Source organism: Leguminivora glycinivorella, chromosome 11 (genome assembly GCF_023078275.1).
Source record: "Leguminivora glycinivorella isolate SPB_JAAS2020 chromosome 11, LegGlyc_1.1, whole genome shotgun sequence".
Lineage (NCBI taxonomy): Eukaryota > Metazoa > Arthropoda > Insecta > Lepidoptera > Tortricidae > Leguminivora > Leguminivora glycinivorella.
Window position 1 is genome coordinate 4,278,522 of NC_062981.1, and position 23,026 is coordinate 4,301,547.

Consider the following 23,026-nt stretch of genomic DNA (forward strand, 5'->3'; position numbering starts at 1 on the left):
TTTATTTTTGACGATACGGAGCGTGCTTAAAAAAATTTGGGAACCCCTGCTAAATACGCTCGGTCCCATCTTAATTTAATATCTATTCGACTCAACACGCGTCACGTCACGTTTGAAAAAATGTGTTTCGGCCTTAAATATGTTTCCTGTATTTCATCTAGAAGGTAAGAAATGTCTGTCCGAAATGTGTGTACATGTTTGTCATTTTTGGTCAAACAATAACACTGCCTTTGCCTTGACATTTTTTACTTTACTGCCTCAGGAGTGATAAGAAAAAAATGCCAGAGCATTGGATACTCGTGACGGATACCATACTACCAGAGCACAAAATATTATAGACTTAGTTAAGTTTAATAATCCTATTAGGGATCCGTACCCAAAAAGGAAAAAACAGAACCCTTACAGTATCACTCGTGCGACGTGCGACTGTCAGGATCATAGCCAGAATTTAATATCAGCTGTAATTACAGGTAGACTGTAATATTGTGCAATAATGTAATAATCTTATATTAAAGGCTATGGTGATTCTTAAGGTAGAGCAATGGGGTTCTAATCTATAGCCTAAGACCGGTACGATATTTTTGAAAATAATTCTATAACAGTAGTTTTATTTCATATACAGCGCTTAATCGCAATTTAAAAAACCTATATTTTCGAATCCACCAATAGTTTGGAATGGAAGATATTAAAAAAAACTACGCCTAGAAAATAAGCGTTTTCTTTCAGCAAAATACCTCACAGTAATTTAATGGTGGAAACATGTAGAAAAAAATCAGTTTTAAGGTTTACAACCCGAAGCCACCTAAATATATGACGGGAAATAAGACTATTTTTATTGATATAGAATTTTTGAATTTTGCCTAACGTGCTCTAGAGCTGATATAATAACAGATATTTTTAACCAGAAATCAATAGCACATAATTTTTCAGATATTTAACATATAAAAACCACCAATATATTTATATGGAAATAAAAAAATCTAAATATTTGACCGGGCAAATTCGAAACAGATATTAGTACGAGGTTGACTTTTATTGTCCCTATTTAACAATATTAACAGCATGATAATCCACCCAATAAGTTTGACCTTTATTTAATACTTTAATTTATTTAATATATTTACATTTTTTGCGTGGTTTGGTTTGGACCTTAGTGTCTTACATTTAGGAATCCATATGGCAAACCACCACGCCGGTGGAGCTGAGCCGAGGGTAGGTGATGAGCCGTGTCGCATGCTTTTTATTCTGATTTTCTATTACACATTAACGTAAATGAGGAGGCACACTGACATTTTACCCCGCCAGGCGGCGCCTATGCATGTCACTGTCATTCATATGTGAGAGAGAGAAAAAACATAATTATCAGCTTCTCGCTCTCACGTCTCACGGACTAATAGGGTGGCGCCATCTGTCGTATCCTTTGAGTGTTCCTCCTCATTACATGCCTATTTCTACATAAGTAATATTTTAGGTAGATTAAAAACAGACGTTTCCCACCGATAATAAAGTCCAAAGTAATTTAAAAAATTACATATTTATTTTAGGCATGCGATTTGACAGTCGTCGAAAAGAGTATATACTTGTCAGTACATACATCTATCTCACGTTTTTCTCTTCTACCATTTGACAGATCTCCGTCATCTTGTGAAATGTATTCTTCCATTCTTCAGAATCGTTGAAGCAACGCTTGTTACAAACACGCGAAAGCTATGCAAAGTCTAATTTCGACCCATATGTCACGGCCAGGTATAGCCCCGGCGATTATCGTTAGACTTACAAGCCACAGGTCACAAGTTCAAATCTCAGTCGTCGCATACGTTTTTACAGCTTTTTTAATTAATTTTTTAAGGTTTTATTTATATTATAAGTTGATGAGTACAAGCTACTGCAATGACATTAAATACAAGGACGCACAATTCATAACAAAAATGTTTTAAAAATCTGGGCCTAAATTGCATTTATAACATTCTTGTTGATGCTAATAACGTTAACTTCTTATCTGCTTAGGAAAAAAATCGTTCATGTCATAACCAACATAGTGTATAAAGACCTAAGTATCAAAATTGCAAATGGAACTGCCACACACTAAAAACTCTTTATCAAAATACCTTTTGTCATAATATGCTCAAATGACTTATATGTCAAAATGAATTGCGAACGAATATTGAACGAATGGAGCCGCTACCAATATATAATAAGTATGTAGGTATTAGATATTTCCAATTTATTCCATAAATATAAATACCTAAAAAAGGCCGCAATTTTACTTCTTCATTACATAAACTTTAAAAATACCCTACTGTATCATCTTTATCTTGGTCACTTGTACTCCGTTTATTACAATTTGTAAATTTCCTGAAATAAATGTCATATCTTGTTGTCACAAAGAAAAATTTACAAGGCTTCCAAGAATCTCGAGCTGGAAGGATACAAATTAAAATATTTTCTATGAAAACAATTAAATTCGACAGCAGACAACCCAAAGGTTTATCGGATTTATTTATTATAGGCATTTGTTTTAAATTAAATACCAGTGGTTCTGATCTGATAGTGTGGGATATTCTTTAAAATTTATTTTCAAAAGGAGATTTAATGTTGGTAATGCCATTCAAATAATATTAGAAGTGTCTAATACGCGAGTGTTCGAATTTAATTATAGGATAGCACATATTGAAAGTACTGTAATATGGGTACAAAAGCCTGCCTATTGAAATATAAAATACATAGCAAAAAGTATAGAAAGGACCTACTTTTCGACTTTTTATTTACACTACGTACCGACCATACAACTGACTCTAATTAATCTTGGTATTAAAAAGAGTAAAATGTAGTACGTTTTTCCATTATCCGATCCGATATCGGATGTCGGACCGATATTCCATACATTACAGGTGGAATCTTGGATTCTTCTATTGATATCCTTCCGACATCCGTTATCGGATCGGATAATGTGAAAACGGTCTAATAGCGACTCAATAGTTTTTGTTCCTTGAAAGTCATTAATTTGAACAAATAAAATTATTCATTGAAATCTATACAATTACAACGAATATTATAATGTATAATACATTCATTTTGTAATGTAATCCAAAGAAATAACTTATAAGAAATATATTCTACCCTTTTTGCTTGTTTTCTGATTACTATTTAGCCAATTTTTCATTGACTCATACCATGGACTTTCAATAGGGACTGAGCTCACACTTTTTTTGCCATACTAAATTGAACTTTATCACCGGTGCAGAAAGGCGTTCTTATCAGACTAGTAAAAGTGTGTCCACATGAGAGGGTCAAAGTTGGGGCTGGTGTCCCTCTCGCACCTGTGACCAGTGTTAAAGAGATTACTACAGTAGTAGTATTTTTACCTGTATGATAACTAAGTTTATAAACTTCTTAAATTATTTTTGTATTATATCGAGGCAAGGATATTAATACCTTGTAATGAATTGGTAAATCATTATTATGAACCTATAAAACCAAAGATTTGCGCAATTAAAAAAAAACCTTTAATTCGGTATTAGTAGATTTGGTAGTAACTTTGAATATTGACTGGTATCCCCAAATAATGACAGTGATGACGTCATTCAAATAATTTTGACAGTGGCAATAAGTGCGAGATCACCAGCCCCAACTTTACCCTCTCATGTGGACACACTTTTTGGCCTAACAACTCAATCTAGCTTAATGATATATAAATCTATTAGTCATACCGGACAACTGTCACTGTACAGTTGTAATCCTTATTACAAGGGCATAACGTCTAGCGATGGTTAGCTAAGACAGAGTATTGCGGTTAGTAGGAACGACGCACGATGTTGAACCTTAGGTTACCTTCAATCAATACTAATACTGAAAGACAATTTTTAAACTTATTGCATTACATGTGTCTAACAAAATTTCAAAAATGGGTTGTAAATCTAATACTAAAAAATAAATATTTAAAAAGAGAGGGTTTAAAAGGGTGTAAAAGATAAAAAAAATAACAAGAAAAAAAGATTTCCACTGCCGAGGATCGAACCCACGACGTCAGGTCAGGAGCGCGCCCATCGTCTTACGCTACTATAACTGAGCTATTTAAGCGATAGTGAAGGTGGCGAAATATATTATTATACCGCGATGTAATGAAAATACGAATGAATAACTAACTTTTGAAATAATGCAGAAAATGACATCGTCAATAGTAGAGTTTGTAGGTAAATGAAAAATATGAAAATACTTCTTTCAGTACAGATTTTAGCGCTTCTTGGCGTGCATTTAAAGGTGGATTATTTTTTATACTTCTTTATTTTGATCTTAACGAAAAGTCTGTTCCAATTTTTTTGCTGATATAATTTTTGCCCTGAATGTTATTCTGAGCTAGTAAAATACTGAACTTCCGTTTTGTTTTTAGGGTGGTTTCAGTAGAAATAGTGTTTCAACACATAATGTAGATACAAAACAACCATAACTTCACTTGTCCTATTATTGCTTGCGTCATAACTAATTTAATTACTCCGCTTTTTGCTACTACGAAGTATCATTCACAAAAATAGGTGGTTTCTTAATGTGTTATAAAGATCATAAATTAAAGTAGTCGAATTTAAAACAAAAGTCCTGATACCATTTTCGCCTGATTTTTGGTGAATTAAAATAATCTTTTTTTTATTATATTATACGTTTCTTGTCACAAATTTTGGTGGCTTAACTAAAAAAACTGTACCAAATTACCAAACTTAATTTTTGGTGAGATAAAAAGTACTGTTATAGAATTAAGTTATTTTCCCAGTAGTAGCAAGACCGGATAGCTCTTGGGGTACTAGGGCACTACGGCCCTGCTGTCTGTTCGTCTGTCACAGACCATTTTCTCCGAAACCATTAACCCAAATAAGTCGAAATTTGGTACCAATATTATGTCATTCTTTGGCCACAAATTAATTTTGATTATATAGGTCGATTTTGGGAGGTAGACGAGACGAGAGTGTGACGTTTAGCGCCGAATGCATTTCGGTGGATTTTCATTCAGCCACATTAAATTCGGCTCTGTTTTGTAATACGGCTAGCCGTAATGTAGCCGTAGGCGGATTATACTATCTGCCTGCGACATGCACTGTATACTTGATCCTCTTTGGTACACACGCGTATTTATAAGTACAAAATATAAATTACAATAATGCGTAAGGTACGTGCTGATTTTTTATACGTGACTATTATACAGTATGTGACATAGCGATAATATTTATTATCTTTTGCAAAACTAGCGCAGAAGTGTCTGTGAAGTCAAGCCAACATGTCGCTAACTAAAATTCTTGTTATATTTGCAGTTTTTATCGCAAGTAAGTTTTAAATCTAAGTACAAGAGTAAATAGACTATTAGAGAGGAGGTTCGTATACTAAAGATAAAAAGTAGTCACAGTGCATTTGCTGTCATCTCTCGATCAAAATTAAAACTTTTTGACAACATCGGTTTTGGCAATTTGACCTAATTTTAAGACATATCAGGTACAGAACCCTGATATTATGTCTTAAAATTGTTAAAATTTATATTATTATATTATATTTAATATAATATATTGCCATCTAACCGTCTATCAAGTAAAGATGTGGATGTGGATTCGACGGGGGAATTCCCCTGGCTTGTGTCTGGCGGTCGAAAATAGTCATAGACGCGCATAGTTTCATGCATTCCAATGATGGTTCCTTATCTATACACTCCTATATAGGTAATAACTATAATAAGGCTATAAGTAGGTATACGTAAACTGTTTCTTGACATTTCAAGAAAAAATCCTGAGACGTAGACTAGATACCAAAATTTAAGCAACTAAATTATTTCATTCCATTTTTTTCAGATTGCAACACCTTTAATTGTACCGATACAGCGCCCTCTAGTGTTTCCCCAAATTCGCCTACCGCTTTGGCAGCGTATGAGAAAGGCAAGAGAGACAGGAAGCGAAACGCGTTCAACCTGTACTATATGATCGAGGAATGCACTAAATGTAGTGCTTGGGATCTGTTGGGCTATGGAAATTACTGCGGGTTCGGCGGGTCGGGTACACCGATTGACAATATTGACAGGTGATTATACCAATTAATATTTATACTTATTACGGCCCAGCCACGACATTGATCTAAGCGCAACAGCGGTGAGCGGCAGCCATACGTGCGAATGAAAAGTCCCATCGCTGTGTCTCGCTCCAATGTATGGCCGCCGCTCAACGCTGTCGCGCTTAGACCAATGTCGTGGCTGGGCCGTTTAGGCGTTTCTATAGCGATAGTTACTCATGAAATAAAACTATGGAAACGGATTATATCGCGTATAATGAATTTACAATTCATCCCGACTTTTCGAACAGTTTACAGCATTCGTGGTCAACACCCGTTCGTGGTCACCCGTTGACCACGAATGCTGTCAAGTGTTCGAAACGTCAATCTTATCTGATTGAACAGAATTTTAATTTTCAAATGCGGCAAATACACCTATAACTAATCTTTTTTTACAGATGCTGCCAAAAGCACGACCACTGCTACGATGACGTATTAAACCAGAACGACTGTTGGCGCATCAACATCTACTTAATGCCGTACGACTGGAAAGTCCTCGACGGGTCTCCGTACTGCGGCAACGAGAGCAACAAGTGTAGGAGAGAGATATGCCAGTGCGATAAGGAGTTGACTGAGTGCTTGAATAGGATCGGGTGTCCATAATGTGATTTCAAAGCGTTTCTATTGATTCCCATAAAGTCTTAAGTCATAATGTATCGTTTGTCAAATTTTTTGTTAGTCATAATTTGGTTTTTCTCAGAAAACAAACCTAACCAATCTATTGACGACTTAAAAGAAAACCTTGAAAAGTTAACTGTTTCAGAATGATGACTAATGATAATCTGGCAATCATTACATTATGACTCAAAAACAAAGGGATCCGTATTCGAATACTGTGTTGCGTCCTGTGTAAAAGCGTTAACTTTTGGACCGAAAGGCTAAAGTGGTCCAGTGGTGCCCTCATAGGCAATTAAGCAGGATTGTTTTTGGCAATTAATTTACATTTTGATGTAAATCAATTCATTTAATTATAATGAAGCACGACCACTGCTACGATGACGTATTAAACCAGAACGACTGTTGGCGCATCAACATCTACTTAATGCCGTACGACTGGAAAGTCCTCGACGGGTCTCCGTACTGCGGCAACGAGAGCAACAAGTGTAGGAGAGAGATATGCCAGTGCGATAAGGAGTTAACCGAGTGTTTGAACAGGATCGGGTGTCCATAATGTGATTTCAAATGTGTTACGTTCTGTGTATAACCGTTATCTTTTGGGCCGGCTTAAAAGCCAAAGGGGGTCCAGTGGCGCCCTCATAGGCCGGCATTTTCGTGTGTATAAAAAAAAAATATTTTTTACAAGATAGGAAAATTTGATGTTTTTCCTACTAAGAATCACGAACGCTTTCGATCAAGGACAAAAACCAAGGAACAAAAAAATGGTCCCAATTTTTTCTATTATTTTACATACTTTCCATTTTGCAAGATGGTAACGAATGTGTTTGAAAGATGGTAACGAATTGGAAAAATTACATAATGGAAGCTTTGTTCACCTAGTAGGATCGAAAGGGCTCGTAGAAAAAAAGTTATTTTTATCTCTTGCCAAAATGCCCAGGCAGGATTGTGTTTGGCAATTAATTTATATTATTTTGTAAAATTGTAATACATTTAATTTAGTTATAATAAAAAAGTAACAAATTAATAAACTGCCCGGCCAGTAAGTAAATAAGATAGCTTTACATAGTTTATTAAAATAAATATTCATTGACTTGTTTCTGGTCAAGCAATCACTTTATAACACTTGTATTTTTACATTTTATCAATAGACAAAGCCGAGTGTGATTGTATGTCTTTCTTATAGTTATTACCATGAGAAATTAAAAGAGTTACTACCTAGACGTTTTGACTGAGTTTGCGCATGCTAAGTAATACTAATATATGAAATTGATGGTTGGTTAATTTACCTTGATGTTAGACTTATATTGACCGGGATATAGACCGTGATTACCTTTTGATTTTTGTCGAGCTCCCGATATTTCGACGCAATTGCATGCATCATGATCACGGAAAACTGACGAAGGCGGGTGGATGTCAAAGTTGCGGCTGGTGAAAATTTCTGCTAGACAACACTGAGCAAAAAGAAACCTACCTTAACATTAGGTACTTTACTAGTAGGTAATCAATTTTAGGCAACCCGGTGGGAATCGGCTTGTATGGACCAGCCGCTGCTGTGACAGCGCGCTATCTACCCTCCTTCGCCTCATCTTACCCTCTTACAACTCTTACCTTGATGTTGCCTCGAGGGTCGAAGCCGTCAAGCTGGTTGATGAGCTCCAACATGGTTCTTTGCACTTCGTTATCGCCGCCGGCGCCATCGTCGAATCTATAACCAAAAACATATTCCTTAGGTGCCACATTCACGGTGCCATCCGTCGCTTCGTTCGATCGGACAGATATCGTGAACGATCGGTCGTATCGAATGCGCCGCCACACACGAGGCGAGGCGATCTATCGTTTACGTTACGATATCGTAAATTTCTAAAACATTGTTTATTGGTCCCCATTTTTACTACGCAACTATTAGTCCTTTTTCGGGTGCCGTACCAAAAAGGTATTTAGTACTGTTGTGGTAAAATCGTTTAATGTGTTGAAATATTTTTCTCACTTAGCACCATTCGAAGAATTCTAGGTCTGTTGTCAAGGACTCTCCATGCCAGTAAACCATATCAGTGCCACTAAAAATCCGTAACATGGCTAAGGCCAAATGAATCATGCCACGGTACGTATAGTAAATGCACAAACGCTTCGCTATCTCTATCGCTCTTCCGTATTGGTGCGACAGAGCCAGACTGCTTTTCGATCGGCGTCTGGCGTCAAGGATTGTCTTTCGGCTAGACCTGCAGAGTATGGCACATAACGCGGTATCTAGGTCGGTAGCGCTATCTCTTACTATTTGCCATAAACCTACTTCACGGGTTCCGTGGCCTTATAACCACAATACAAAATTTAAATTTTGAAAAAACACCGACATAGTGGACCACTTTTCATCAAACATGGCACACACAAAGAACACTCCCAACTAATTCCGCTTTCAAACAAAAAAAAACGAAATCTAAATATTAGGTTCATAAGTTCGAAAGCTACGATGCCACAGACAGACAGACACGTCAAACTTCCCCCAAAACGCCAGTCGTTTTTGCGTCAGGGGTTAAAAAGAATCTTGGACTCCGACACAAGAAATCCCTATTCCATCTACACCACTAGTTAGGTACAGTCGCCACCAGATGTATCGGAGCGGCCAAAGCTCTCACAAATATGGGAGCACTCTAACGTTTTGACAATAGAGGAACATCTCGGACACTGGTGATCAAATATATGAGAGGCGCGTTCCTAGCACACATTCTAAAGTCTTGTAGTTGAACGCGTACCATGCTTGTATGAGTGAGATATGACAGGTTGACTGTTCGCGTTTTTGACAGGCGGTAACTGTGAGGTAACCGAGAGGGGGTGGGCGGCGCTTTCATCGGGGAGCGGAAGTGGCCATACTGTACGATAATACTCTTTCTTATACTGTGATAGAGGTGTGTTCCGATATTTGTGAGAACGTTGACAGCTTCGATACATTTGATGGGCGAATGTACTCCTAGGGAAGACAGGTCATTTAGGGCTTCATTCCAGCGTTTTCCACCAGAGTGCCCCAAATATACTTTTTTCACACTATCCCCTCTCACATCCATTCAAGACCATAGACAACAGCTATAGCTAACTAGCGCTTATATTTAATTCTAGAGAAATTTAAATAAGCTCTCAGAAAATGTTTTCATGAATGTTTACTTTTCTAAGGGCCACATCTAGCGTCTCGCGAGCGTAGACGCCGCGTCGACGTTGCGCTCAGGCGTCAGGCTTTGCCAAGTAAAAAACATCCAAGGCTTCGATTCATTCGACACAATCGATTTGTAACTTGTATGTTTAATCTAATTCGAAAGTCTATTAGAGAAAATTTGTCGTTACGAGACAAGATTTGCTTTTGTTTAGATTTTTATATGCAAACCTGACCCTTTAGCACAACTTGCCTTGTCGCGCGAGAGTCCATACATCAAGCGCGACTTCAAGTATGGACTCGCGCGCGACAAGGCAAGTTGTGCTAGAGTGCTTATGACAAGCATGTAAACTGGGACTTTAGGAAACGGCACAATTGAACAAATAACACAAGTTTTATGAAATTTACAAAAAAATCTTACCTCGCGCCTCCGATGGCGTCGATTTCATCAAAGAATATAAGACAGGCCTTCTTGCTGCGCGCCATCTCGAACAGCTCACGGACCATTCGAGCGCCCTCGCCCACGTATTTCTGGACGAGCTCAGAACCTGAAATAATATAATATTTTTATTTGTAAGCACTGCACCAACCTAAGTGACCGGCCACACCAGAGCGTCGCGTGTCTCGGGGCGCGCAACGGACGTCCGCGCCACGCCGCCTCAGTGTAATTCAAAAAACGTCTCCTCAGTACATTTTGTATAGGAAGGACGTAAGACGCGCCCCAGGTGGCGTGGCGGCGGCGTGGCTCGCGCCGCGCCGCTTGGCGGCGCGCCTTACGTCCTTCCTATACAAAATGTACTGAGGAGACGCTTTTTGAATTACACTCAGGTGGCGTGGCGCCGACGTCCGTTGCGCGCCCCGAGACACGCGACGCTCTGATGTGGCCGGTGCCTAACAATATAACATACACAGAATAACCCAAGAAAAAAAAACTCCGAGACATAGTGGACCGATTTTCATGAAACATGGCTAAGAACACTTCCGACTAATTAAACTTTAAAAAAATACACATCTAAATCGGTTCATCCGTTCGGGAGCTACGATGCCACAGACAGGCACACGCACAAACGGACAGCCCGACGCTTTTGCGTCGGGGGTTAAAAGATATCATATAAACAAGTAATCAAATCATACATCCACACAAGAAAAGACTAACAGAGAAAGTGACGCGAAATGGTCTCATCTCAGCGCGTTGTTGTGCTGGCGACTTTCAGTTCTAAAATGAAATGAAATTCTAGATTGCACAGTCAAGTGCAAAAATACGTATCGATTTTATCCGCTCAAAAATATGTACCGAGACCTTATTCCGCCGACATAAAGTGCTATGGGACATATTTTTGATAAGTTGTACGCACCCATATTTTTACACTTGACTGTATGTTAAATTCTGCATAAGTTTCATAAAATAACAAATAAGTTTAATGAAAATGGACATATAACACAGATTTGTATAGCAGTGTGTAGTTTTATCGCAAAACTAGATACGATAAAAATGTTCATTGCTAAGTTTAATATTGGGGAAGTGTATCAGAATACTACCAAAGCTTGTTAACAGCACTCTTTCTTTCTTCCCCAGACTGTAACTTCATATGATAGCATACTGTATCCTATGCACAGCTTACAGTCTGACCAACAAGAGTAAAAATTATAAAGTGGCAACATCGTAGTGTCGTCCCGTTTTCTCACGCATTTATTGATTTCAAAGGGATTTCAAATGACACTACAATGTTGCCACTTTTTAATTTCTGTGCTTTTTGGTTAGACTAAATTGCCTGAAGTAAGACCATTTTACCAAATACAAAAATAAGTACTCTACAAAAATTACTACTAAATTTTTGACGCTGACGACCTTGTGCCTTTTATGTGGACTATAATGTATAACTCTCCCTTAATAGTAGCACTTTGGTGGCTCAATCCAGAACTTCACAAGTTTCTAAGGTTGTTGCTCCAGGGAACTGGGCTGAACGAACACAACAAGTGATCGACAGCCCGCCTGCCTCCGGCCGGGCGTCCCTACACTACATCTACAAGGTTGTTGCTGGTTTCAAGAAAGAAACCTTTATCTAACAGTCGACGTCTCAGCATTGATGACTTACCAATAACTCTGATGAAGCAGGCGTCAGTGCGGTTAGCGACGGCGCGAGCGCATAGCGTCTTGCCGGTTCCGGGGGGGCCGAATAAGAGAACTCCCTTTGGTGGCTCAATTCCGAGCTTCACGAATTTCTCAGGCTGTAAGAAGAAAGTAATTATTCAACATTTTATTTCTCTAAGAAAATAGTTATTTGTTATACAAGGGGGCAAAGTTGTATTTTAACGCCGAGTGTGGAATTGAAAAACGAGCAAGTGAAAGGATTCTATATTTGAAGGTTCGAGAATAGAATCCTGAACTTGCGAGTTTTTTAACACACGAGAAGTAAAATACATTTGCACCCGAGTGTAACACAAAACTTTTCCCCTCACTATAGCGAGGAAACTACAACGCAAAAAATGTATTTATCACTGCTTCCAGTAGTTCCACAGGTGGTAAATCATCTTTGTTACTAGATTCACCTACTTTTATCAATTTTAAAGCAGATAATTTGACTTTATTCAATGTCAAATTACTTTACCCACTAGTGGATAAAATGAGTTTTTACCCGCTGGTATTAAAGGACAAAACACGTGTTTCCGAGCTAGTGAGGGGAAAAATGTATTATAATACCTACTTGCATCCTTGCTTTTGGGAAGTAAAACTGTAAGTTATTAGCAGAGATCGGAATATTGGGCGTCATTTGTATGACGTATTCGAAATAATAAACCTTATGATGTTAGAAATGACGCCAAGAGTCCGATAACTCGTTTTTAGGCAGGTCCACACTGAGCAAGCAGCACCATAAAACATCCCTGCGAGGTATTCACGATGAACTACAGTATGGAGTTCTTCGAAAAAGGATGTAATTTCTAACAGGTTAGCAACGCGCATGTGACACCCCTTAAGTTGCTGGCGTCCATAGGTTACGGTGACCGCTTTCCTTCAGGTGCTTGTTTGCCACCGACATCACACCTCGGACACTGGCGATCAAATATATTGAAAGAGGCGCATTCCTAGCACACAGTCTTAGCTCGTGTAGGTGAACGCGTACTATGCTTGTAGATATATATGAGTGAAATATGAAAGGTCGACTGTTCGTGTTTTTGACAGGCAGTAACTGTGAGGTAACCGAGAGGGGGTGGGCGGCACTTTCAGCGGGAAGCGGGAGTGGCCATACTGTACGATAGTACTCTTTATTATACTGTGCCGACATGGTGTAAAAAAATTGTAGACATGCCTGCCTCGGCCTAGCGATTTTTCGTAATCCACGGGAGGATACTGTCTCAAGACCTGCTCGCTCCGTGTGGGTGCACCTCATCATTTAAACGAGAGGAAAAATACTTACATGCAACAGCGGTGTCTCAACAACCTCCCTAAGCTTCTCAATTTGCTCCTTGCAACCGCCAACATCGCTGTAAGTCACGTCCGGCTTTTCTTCAACCTGCATCATGGTCACCGTTGGGTCAATCTTCGGTGGCAGCGGAATGTGGATCTGGTACTTATTACGATCAACCCTGTTAAAGAAGACATCATTCATAATTTGTATCACACCTTTTTTTCTGTGCTGTTCATATTTACAGTCAAATTGGCAATTTTATTGGGACATTAATGTATGGTGTGGTGTCGCGTAATGTGTCTACCAGAAACTGTTGATAGTGAGCCATTAGTTTTTAGCCAACTGTTTCAAAAATAAACTGGACCATTATAATAGAACTTTAAAAAGTGCAAAATAAACCCAATTGCAGTGATATACCATCGGCAACACTGTTGGCTGTATATCAGTGGCGGCTGGTGAAAATTTCTGCTAGGCAACACTGAGCAAAAAGAAACCTACCTTAACATTAGGTACTTTACTAGTAATCAATTTTAGGCAAGCCGGTGGGAATCGGCTTGTATGGGTCAGCCGCTGCTGCTGTACATTTGTAATCCTTATTACAAGGGCATAAAGTCTACCGATCGTTAGTGTATGAGCTGCTAGTGTATGAATTAAATAATAAGAATAAATTATGTGCTTATATGGTTATGTATGGATTTGTGTTTTTATATTTTACTTTTACATGCATATTGTAAAAATCTTGGAGAATGAAAACAAATTACAAGTATCAAGCTAAAATAAGGATGTTTTCCCCTCACTAGCTCGGAAACACGTGTTTTGTCCTTTAATACCAGCAGGTAAAAACGCATTTTATCCACTAGTGGGTAAAGTAATTTGACCTTGAATAAAGTCAAATTAACTACTTTAAAATTGATAAAAGTAGGTGAATCTAGTAATAAAGATGATTTACCACCTGTGGAACTACTGGAAGCAGTGATAAACGCATTTTTTGCGTTGTAGTTTCCTCGCTGTAGTGAGGGGAAAAGTTTTGTGTTACACTTGGGTGCAAATGTATTTTACTTCTCGTGTGTTAAAAAACTCGCAAGTTCAGGATTCTATTCTCGAACCACTCGCTTCGCTCGTGGTTCAACTATAGAATCCTTTCACTTGCTCGTTTTTCAATTCCACACTCGGCGTTCAAAATACAACTTTGCCCCCTTGTATAACAAATAACTATTGTTGTCCAAGGTAATAACTCAAAACAGTATGTCTCAACCAGTCAAGCTGTTTTCAATGAACATATGATGTTGGAGAGTTGTATCAGAAACTTGCTAATCTATAAAACAATTTTCTTTCTTTGCTCTCCTAAAAAATAAACCTTGTGGTTGCAGGACTTTTTTTTTTTAAACCGACATACTATTGAAAATTTGACCAGCAGAAGTGGAGATGGACCGGCCATATGCTAAGAGACAAGCAGGAGAAATGGAGCAAAATCATAACGGATTGGTACCCTAGAGGTTGTACTAGGGGCCAGAAGAAACCTTGAACAAGATGGGAGGACGAACTCAATCTCACAGTGGGCCCGAAGTGGAGAAGAGTGGCCATGATACATTTCGACTGTCATATAACAATTGTTATCAATAAAGATTTTTCATTTTTTCATTTTTTTTTTCCATGATAGCTCATTTCTATGGAACAGCCAAATTTTTTTTTGCGATTTCAGCATTGGTCCCATAATAAAAGTATTTTATGTTGTTATAAATAAATTTCAGGACTGACCATTTAACTTGGCACCAATTTAGATATCACTTCTTTTTTAGTTGAAGTGAACAACCAAGGCATAAAACATATTATTGAACTTTGCTCTCATTTCACATTTGTTTTTTTTTTTGTATGAATAGGTAGACGTTTGAGCACAATCACACCTGATGGTAGGTGATGATATGGTCTATGGTGGGGCACGCATTATATATATTGTTGTCTGAGTACCCACAACTCAAGCCTTTTTGAGCTTACCGTGGGACTCAATAAATCTGTGTAAGAATGTCCCATAATATTTATTATTTATTTTATAGTTACAAAAATTAAACATCACTTACCCAACCCTCATGCCCTCTTCAATATCTGTGGGAGCAACTGAGTCTGCGAGGTCCACCACAAACTTGGCGAACTGTTTCACATTGATTATGTATTTGGGATCATTTGAGTCTGCGTTGATGATCTTTGTGCATCTTGCCACCTTGAAAAGTAGTGAAAAAGTGGTATTAAACCCGTGGAGCGTCCTGTAGACACACGGTGTCTATAAATAGTATACCATTTAGGAGGGTGGGCGCTCCACAGGTTAAAAAACTAATATTTTTAATAATTGGTAACTGCATTTACTGTGAGAGGTGTGACTTTGTATAATGAATAAAGTACAACAATTTGTCTTTGATACACTAGATTTTTTTTATTTTCAAACATAACCAAGCGATGAAGCAAACATCAGAAGCATGAAATTGTACTTATAAACATTAATTTCCTTTGATAGTGGTATTTTTAGACTTCCTTATTGGTACAGAATTAACTTAAAAGATTCTAATTACTAACCTGCAGTGGCTGTTCATTCTGTAAAGTCTGTTTATCAGCTGCAAGATCCCACAACGCTGGGGGAGCCAGTCCAGTATCCGATTCCTTAATACCCGTGAGTTCATTGACCCTCTTCATCACGGTTTGAATGCCCTCCTCTGCTTCCTTGATAATCTTTGTGTATTGCCCTTGTCCCTAGAAGAATAAAACGATTGAAAAATGCCAGTCACTATGGCAAAAAATTAGGTTATGATTAACATTTGTTATTAAATAAAACTTACATAGGACTTTAGAAGAGCTATGTCACCTTCGTCCAGCGCTGTAAAATAAAGACATAGTATTAATATTTTTATTATAAATACAAATTGATGACAGACTATTTTTTGGGTTTTGTAACTTACATTTAATTTCCTTTTCTGGTTCCTCCTTATCATCCTTGACTTTCCTCATATCATCTCCTAAATGATCCGGCATTTTTAAGGTATATTATGATTAACTAATAACAAAATCTAATTCAGTCTATCCTAAAATCCACAAATCTCAAAGCGAAGTAGGTGACTTCGGAAAACGTCAAATTTTGTTGAGAAAGCGCTTACTCATTCCTTTACACGGAATTTTCTAACTAGTGGAATTATTATTTCCAACTTATTGTAATCGAATATAAGGTTTTTAAATACAAACCTAGTTAATATTGATTATTTTTATATTTTCAAATAAACCAACTATGATATCAAATATTTCACTAATTATAATATACTTCAATGACAATTAAATTATGCGTGTCTTGGAACGAATATTGATGATGACAAGCCGAAAATTCGGCAACGTTCATAATTTATCGTGGTTAAATTCATACTACAAATATTTAAAAACACTCTTCACAAGAAAGACCAATGAGTCAAATTAAAGAATTTCAAAAGAGTATAATTAAATTCAAGTTTTATTTTATCAACACTCCTTTTATTTGAGCAATAATAAATAAAACTCAATCAAGAGATTGAACGCATTGTCAACCAATGACTTGCGCCGTGCGCCACCGCGCGGCTGCTATCAGTACTAAAATTTTGTATTCGTAGTGCTGAATGGAGAACCACATTTTTTCTCGTTTTTCATGAATATAATCTTTTGAAATCTCAAATATAATCTTTTAGGTAAGTCAGAAAAAACATCCCGTACCTTCTGTAGCCACTATGACGTCGTTTAAGCGATTAATTATGCATTCAGCGAACTCTGGTTCCCATTAATGACCCAGAAACGAATGTCAAAGCCCGGTTTCACACGGCATTTTCATTACATTACGCGCAGTTTTCTTCTTAGTTAATGTCTATTATTGCCTAAACGGCGTTGTAACTTTGAAATCGCCTGAACGCGCGCTTCCTGTAAATAAATACAAAAGGTGTGTTCTCGTATGGGTGTTGAAAATCGGCCGGTGTGGTGTGGATTAGCACTGGTGTCGTTATTGAAAAATGCTTGGTATTATCTGCATGTTATCTGTTGTTATCATTCCATCACGATCATCTTTTCTCTTGTCAAAAATGTCATCACAAATGTGGAGTGTATAGTGCTTGGATATGTTTTGTATACTGAAGAAGGTAATTGGCAGCTCTTTGTTTTAGCTAATTGGACCGAAATTCTAATTGGCGCGCGTTAAGTTAGCAATAGACACGATTATTTGGTGGAGATTACATCACTTGTCTCAAGTTTGTTTGTGATTGCTCTTGTCACCTTCTGTGATAAGTGATAACCTTTAAATGTAACTGGGGGACTACTCATAAATACATGTGATTGCATAGGCCCCCTAGTTTTTGACAAGCTTCCGTTAGGTGAGGTATATGTTTCAAATTTTTATATTTGTATTTTTCGCTTTCATATTTTTTTTCTCCCAAGATGGATTCACAAAAAAAATATGTTTTTGCGTTGAAGGTTATGTATATTGTAACAGTGGTACTATACAATTTATGGAAACACATTAAACAAATGAAGTAGTGGGTAATTATTTTAATTAGAGATAAAATCCTCTCTTAAAACAGAAATATTTTCAAATTAAATAATTGTTCATACATAATAGATTTAAATGTTTCTTTAAGTATTCAGTCTATAAAATTATGCAAAAAATATACAACACAAAAATATGTTATTAATACAATTTATATGGGATATCAATTGGAAAGCTATAAGAATCTCACAAAAAATTGTAAAATAGGTACAAAAAAAACTTGTTCTCAAATAAAGATACTCTAATCTATAATCGATGGAATCAGGCGTTACTTTGCGGAAATCCATGTTAATCGTGTGTCTATTCGCGGATTAGCAAAGGAAAGTTCTAGTTTACGACTCTAATCTATTCTAAAACAATCAAACAATAAATAGAAGACATATTTATAAATCAAATTTAGTACTTAAAAAGTAGTACTAGGAGTATTAATAAATTATCACTCAAATAAACAAAAATAAAAAATCTATTAAAATGTTATCAATTTTCTAAAGCATAGTATCTCTAAAATCTAAAATGAAAATGCTATAAGTACAGATAATGACACAGTGTTCATGTTGTCACTCCGTCTAGTATATATGTTTGTGTTTATTTTCTTCACGTGGGTGCTTTCTATAAATAACACTCACACAGTTGGCTCAGTGGAGAGAACTGTCCAATGATCAGATATCACTGTTTTTAATCTCACCCATTGTCTCTTTGTTTATTAATTTAGTGACTTTGTGTTTTGACTATTGAAGATGTCTAGTGTTTCTGCAGATTTGTGTTTATTTTCAGTGTTTTGTGATGTTGGGATTTAGGCAGTTCTTATTAAAGGTATTAAGTCTTTATTGCAGAAAGAAAAACTTAAAGCATTATCTTTAAGCCATTATTATACTTGTTTTGATTAAGTCTGAGGAACTTAAGATAATTTTTTTTTCTACTTCTGGGTAAAAGCCTTTGTTCCACACATCTCTTCTTAATCAATAGAAACTTATAACTGTAGAATAAAGTACAAAAACGTACATAATCAAGTTATCTGTAGTGTTTATCTTATTTTCTATGGTGATGCTTTCATTGTGATGTCTATTTTTGATTTTATTGCCTCACACTGCTCAGAAATAGTAAAAGTTGTAAACATTCAGGCCAAGTTCATGTTCATTGTCCTATTTTGTTATCTGTGGCACTACTTAGAGGAGTTATATGGGTGAATCAACTTTTTCTTGCCTGTTATTGCCATGGTTACGGTCCCCTGAGTCACGCTAGTTTTATGCAAAATTATGCTACTTAAACTTTGAAAACATGCATTTTTTTCTGGTGTTAACAAGCCCTTTCCTTAATTTGCCACCTACAAACATGGAGACTACATGCATGCTTGCATAATTTCAGTAGCATAATTTTGCATAAAACCAGTGTGACTCAGGGAACCGAAGCCATGGCAATAACAGGCAAGAAAATGTTGATTCATCCATATTTAAGTGACTTTTTTGAAAGACTTTTTTTTTTTTTTTTTATTATTATTTGTAAAGCAGGCAGGCAGTTGTAGTAACTGATAAAGCCTGTATCCAGTTGTCGGTAGAGGCTTCAGGTGTTATGTGGAATTAGCACTGTGCTTGTCTAACTTATTCTTGAATTCGTTTACACTTTGGGCCGATATTACATCCTCCGGGAGCTGATTCCAAGCTTTTACCACTCTATTACTAAAGAAATGTCTATGAGGATTGTTGTATGACCTGCGAGAGACCAGTTTATACTGATGACCTCTCAGACGGGTGTTGTTATTACGTTCTAGCATTTTATGAAAATCTTTGAGGTCATAATGTTGGGTTAGTATTTTGTATGTCTCGATCAGGTCTCCACGCTCTCTACGCTCCTTCAGGCTTGTAAGCTTTAGGAACTCCAATCTTTCCTCATAGGACATTTTTAGGGTTCCGTAGCCAAAATGGCAAAAACGGAACCCTTATAGTTTCGTCATGTCCGTCTGTCCGTCTGTCCGTCTGTCCGTCTGTCCGTCTGTCACAGCCGATTTACTCGGAAACTATAAGTACTACAGTGATGAAATTTGATGGGAATATGTGTTGTATGAACCGCTACAAAATTATGACACTAAATAGTAAAAAAAAGATTTGGGGGTGGGGCCCCCATACATGTAACTGAGGGATGAAAATTTTTTTTTCGATGTACATACCCGTGTGGGGTATCAATGGAAAGGTCTTTTAAAATGATATAAAGTTTTCTAAAAAACATTTTTCTTAAAGTGAACGGTTTTTGAGATATCAGCTCTCAAAGTCGTAAAAAGTATGTCCCCCCCCCTCTATTTTTATAACTACGGGGTATAAAATTCTAAAAAAAATAGAGGTGATGCATGCTAATTAACTCTTTCAACGATTTTTGGTTTGATCAAAGTATCTCTTATAGTTTTTGAGATAGGTTGATTTAACTGTAATTTTGGCAGGTGTATAAATTGACATAATAAGTTTATTATATTTGCTGCTACGGAACCCTTTGTGCGCGAGCCCGACTCGCACTTGGCCGGTTTTTTTAAGTTTCTTCGGTATTTTGGTGAAGCTGCGTTGAACCTTCTCCAACAAATCGATGTCCTTGATAAAATAAGGGCTCCACACTTGAAACGCGTATTCTAATATAGGCCTAACATAGGTTTTGTGAATTTTGAGCATCATATCTGGCGTCAGATTCCCGAAAGCTTTTCTTATGAGGTAGATGAGACTCTTTGCTCTCTTAACGATCGATGTTATGTGTTCTTCCCATTTTAGATCCTCTGTGATTTTGACGCCCAGATCGGTTTGTGTCTTGACAGCTTTTAGGGGAGCATTGTCTAAATTATAAACATAACGAGGGTTATTTTTGCCTATGTGCAGAACAGTACATTTTGAAATGTTAAGGTTTATGAGCCATCTTTTTGACCAGTTCCATACTTTGTTCAGGTCGTCTTGTAGCAAATCAAAGTCAAGCAATGGGTTGGCGAATAGTTTAGTGTCATCTGCAAAAGTACTGATGCTGCAGTTTAAGCAGTGAGGCAAGTCAAAAGTGTATATAATGTACAGAACAGGGCCCAACACTGAACCTTGTGGAACTCCGCTGTGAATATCTCGTTGCAATGACATCGAATCACCCACTCTCACTTTGAGTGTTCTATGACGCAGAAACGCCTCAATCCACTTTAATAGCTTCCCTCTAATGCCCAGGTGCTCCAGCTTAAAAAGAAGTCTTGTTGTGGGGACTTTATCGAAAGCTTTTTCATAATCTAAGTAGATTACGTCGGTAGGCTCCCTTACATTGAAACTATTTGTCCATGAGGAAAGGCAGGATAGTAAATTGGACACAGTCGAGCGGTGGGGGCAGAAGCCATGTTGTTGGTCACCTATAATAGTGTGCTGGGTAAGGAATCCTCTAATGTGTTTCACTATTAATTTTTCCATGACCTTGCAAACTACACTGGTTAGGCTTATTGGTCGATAATTTGCTGGCTCCAACTTGCTTCCTTTCTTGAAAATCGGGGTCACGTTAGCGGTTTTCCATTGCTCCGGCAAGATACCAGTGTCATACGATAGCTGCATCATTATTGATAATGGACTAGAAACTGCGTCACATTTCTGCAAAAGTATGACAGGGACGCCGTCTGGGCCTGGTGATGAGTCGTGTTTCATTTCTTTGATTGCTCGTTGAATTTTATCTGCCGAGAATGTTATGTCCGAAATACAGTCGTTAATTCTACAGGTTTGTTCTAGGCATGGCAATTGACCCTGTGGCTCTACTTGGTAGATACTCGCAAACTGGTCAGCGAAAGCTTCGGCTATTTCAGGCGGGCTGGTTACCGCGTTTCCTTGTCCATTGTTTAGAACCGTGGGTATACTGACCTTTGAACTTAATTGCTGACGTATATAAGAATAAAACTTTTTCGGCCCAGTTGCTAGTAAATTAGTTTCATAACTCATACGGGCTGCTCTAATACAATTTGTTATTCTGTTATTTATTTTCCGGTATTCTTTGTAAGAATTTTCCAACCCAGTTAACTGATACTTGTCCCAAAGCGCTGCTTTTTGTTTTATTAAGTCCTTTATCTGTTTGGTAATCCATGGCTTATCATTAGTAATTGGTTTAGGTTTTATTCGAGGTACAAACTGGGAAACAGCTTCATTCATCGCGGTAAGGAACATGTTATATTGTTCTTCGATGCTTACCACACCAGTAATCTTTTGAAGTAGAGTTAATTTTAAATGCTCATTAATTTTGTCATAGTCGGCTTTCTTATAGTTGTATCTAAGTTCTCTTTTCATGCAAGGCTTTTTAAATTGTAGTTGAATGGTAGCTTCCAAACAGACGTGATCGCTTTTGCCAATTGGTGCCTGATGATCAATGCTAGCTATTAAAAGCTCGTCACTTGTCAGAACAAGATCCAAGTATGATGGCTGATTCCCTTGACGAAATCTAGTAGGTTTGTCTATTAGTTGATAGAGGTTACCATTTTTGTACCACTGTATAAAGTTATCTTCCTTTGGCGTTAAATAACCAGAGTTTTCGAGAGGCCATTTCACTCCACCATAGTTGAAGTCTCCCATAATAATGACTGAATTCATTTCTGAAGCCTCACTCATTTTGTCGAGCAATATGTTGTCTTGATCTAGCGACGAGTCGTGACCTCTGTACACACCACATAATATGAATTTGCAACTGCCAATTTCCACATCCAAAAAGAGGCATTCAGATGAGGTATGTTTCGTGTTATAATTGCTGTTTAATTTTGCCGTGACATGTTCAGTTTTAGTAACATATATAGCCACTCCACCACTTCGTTTTTCCACTCGATCATCTCTATATAGGTCGTAGCCAGGAATCTTAATCAAGGAATCAGGTATGTTTGGTTTGAGCCAGGTTTCTGTGATCACAATTATAGTTGGTTTGAGGACATTAACTTTTGCAGTGAGGAGATCTATCTTAGGAGAAACAGATTGGATGTTTGTGTAAAGTATGGTGACTGTAAATTTTGTATGTAATGATTTGTAGATATTGTTTTAACTTATCTGTTCTTATTGGATGAGTTGATGTGTACTCATTTTAATCATTTTGTGTGGACTTCTTTTAACCCCTTTTTTGCCAAGAGTGGCATTGAAACTTAGTTGTTCATGTGCTATGCCTACCCCTTTATGGGATGCAGGCGTGATTGTATAACTGTATACTTACCAACAAATTTTACTGATTATTTCATTGACATATTGGTTTTCAAGAGAGTTTTTACCT

At 37.3% G+C, this 23,026-nt stretch overlaps 3 protein-coding genes across 8 annotated transcripts in view; 2 read left to right on the top strand and 1 right to left on the bottom strand.

The window, feature by feature from the left end:
* LOC125231395 (26S proteasome regulatory subunit 7) overlaps positions 1–16,358 on the bottom strand; it is a 29,329-nt gene extending 12,971 nt beyond the window's left edge. Inside the window, exons 1-8 of the mRNA XM_048136838.1 lie at positions 16,197–16,358; positions 16,077–16,114; positions 15,817–15,990; positions 15,327–15,466; positions 13,258–13,426; positions 11,938–12,070; positions 10,263–10,389; positions 8,308–8,404 (exon numbers count right to left, since the gene is read on the bottom strand). Of these exons, the coding sequence (XP_047992795.1) occupies positions 8,308–8,404; positions 10,263–10,389; positions 11,938–12,070; positions 13,258–13,426; positions 15,327–15,466; positions 15,817–15,990; positions 16,077–16,114; positions 16,197–16,269 (951 nt within the window). The 5' untranslated portion in view covers positions 16,270–16,358. The remainder of the gene's footprint in view (positions 1–8,307; positions 8,405–10,262; positions 10,390–11,937; positions 12,071–13,257; positions 13,427–15,326; positions 15,467–15,816; positions 15,991–16,076; positions 16,115–16,196) is intronic.
* LOC125231396 (phospholipase A2 Scol/Pla-like) lies at positions 5,609–6,782 on the top strand. Its single transcript, XM_048136839.1, has 3 exons — positions 5,609–5,699; positions 5,829–6,054; positions 6,480–6,782. The coding sequence occupies exons 1-3, from the start codon at positions 5,657–5,659 to the stop codon at positions 6,682–6,684; spliced, it is 474 nt and encodes a 157-aa protein (XP_047992796.1). The 5' UTR covers positions 5,609–5,656; the 3' UTR covers positions 6,685–6,782.
* Positions 16,359–16,805: 447 nt separating the features above from the next.
* LOC125230924 (GMP synthase [glutamine-hydrolyzing]) overlaps positions 16,806–23,026 on the top strand; it is a 36,535-nt gene continuing 30,314 nt past the window's right edge. Inside the window, exon 1 of one of the 6 annotated variants that reach the window (XM_048136208.1) lies at positions 16,806–16,946. Coding sequence is in view for 2 of the 6 variants with exons in the window: in XM_048136205.1 (XP_047992162.1) it covers positions 18,575–18,604 (30 nt within the window). In the remaining 4 variants the exon portion in view is untranslated. Of the gene's footprint in view, positions 16,947–17,171; positions 17,192–17,351; positions 17,388–17,594; positions 17,619–18,448; positions 18,605–23,026 lie in introns of those variants that run through there. The other 5 variants (XM_048136209.1, XM_048136211.1, XM_048136206.1 and 2 more) reach the window with 5 other exon arrangements.

Coding starts and splice junctions, on each gene's coding strand:
- LOC125231396 (XM_048136839.1), top strand. CDS start 5,657: ATGCATTCCAATGATGGTTCCTTATCTATACACTCCTATATAG. Junction 5,700..5,828: donor ATCTATACACTCCTATATAG/GTAATAACTATA, acceptor CATTTTTTTCAG/ATTGCAACACCTTTAATTGT. Junction 6,055..6,479: donor CCGATTGACAATATTGACAG/GTGATTATACCA, acceptor CTTTTTTTACAG/ATGCTGCCAAAAGCACGACC.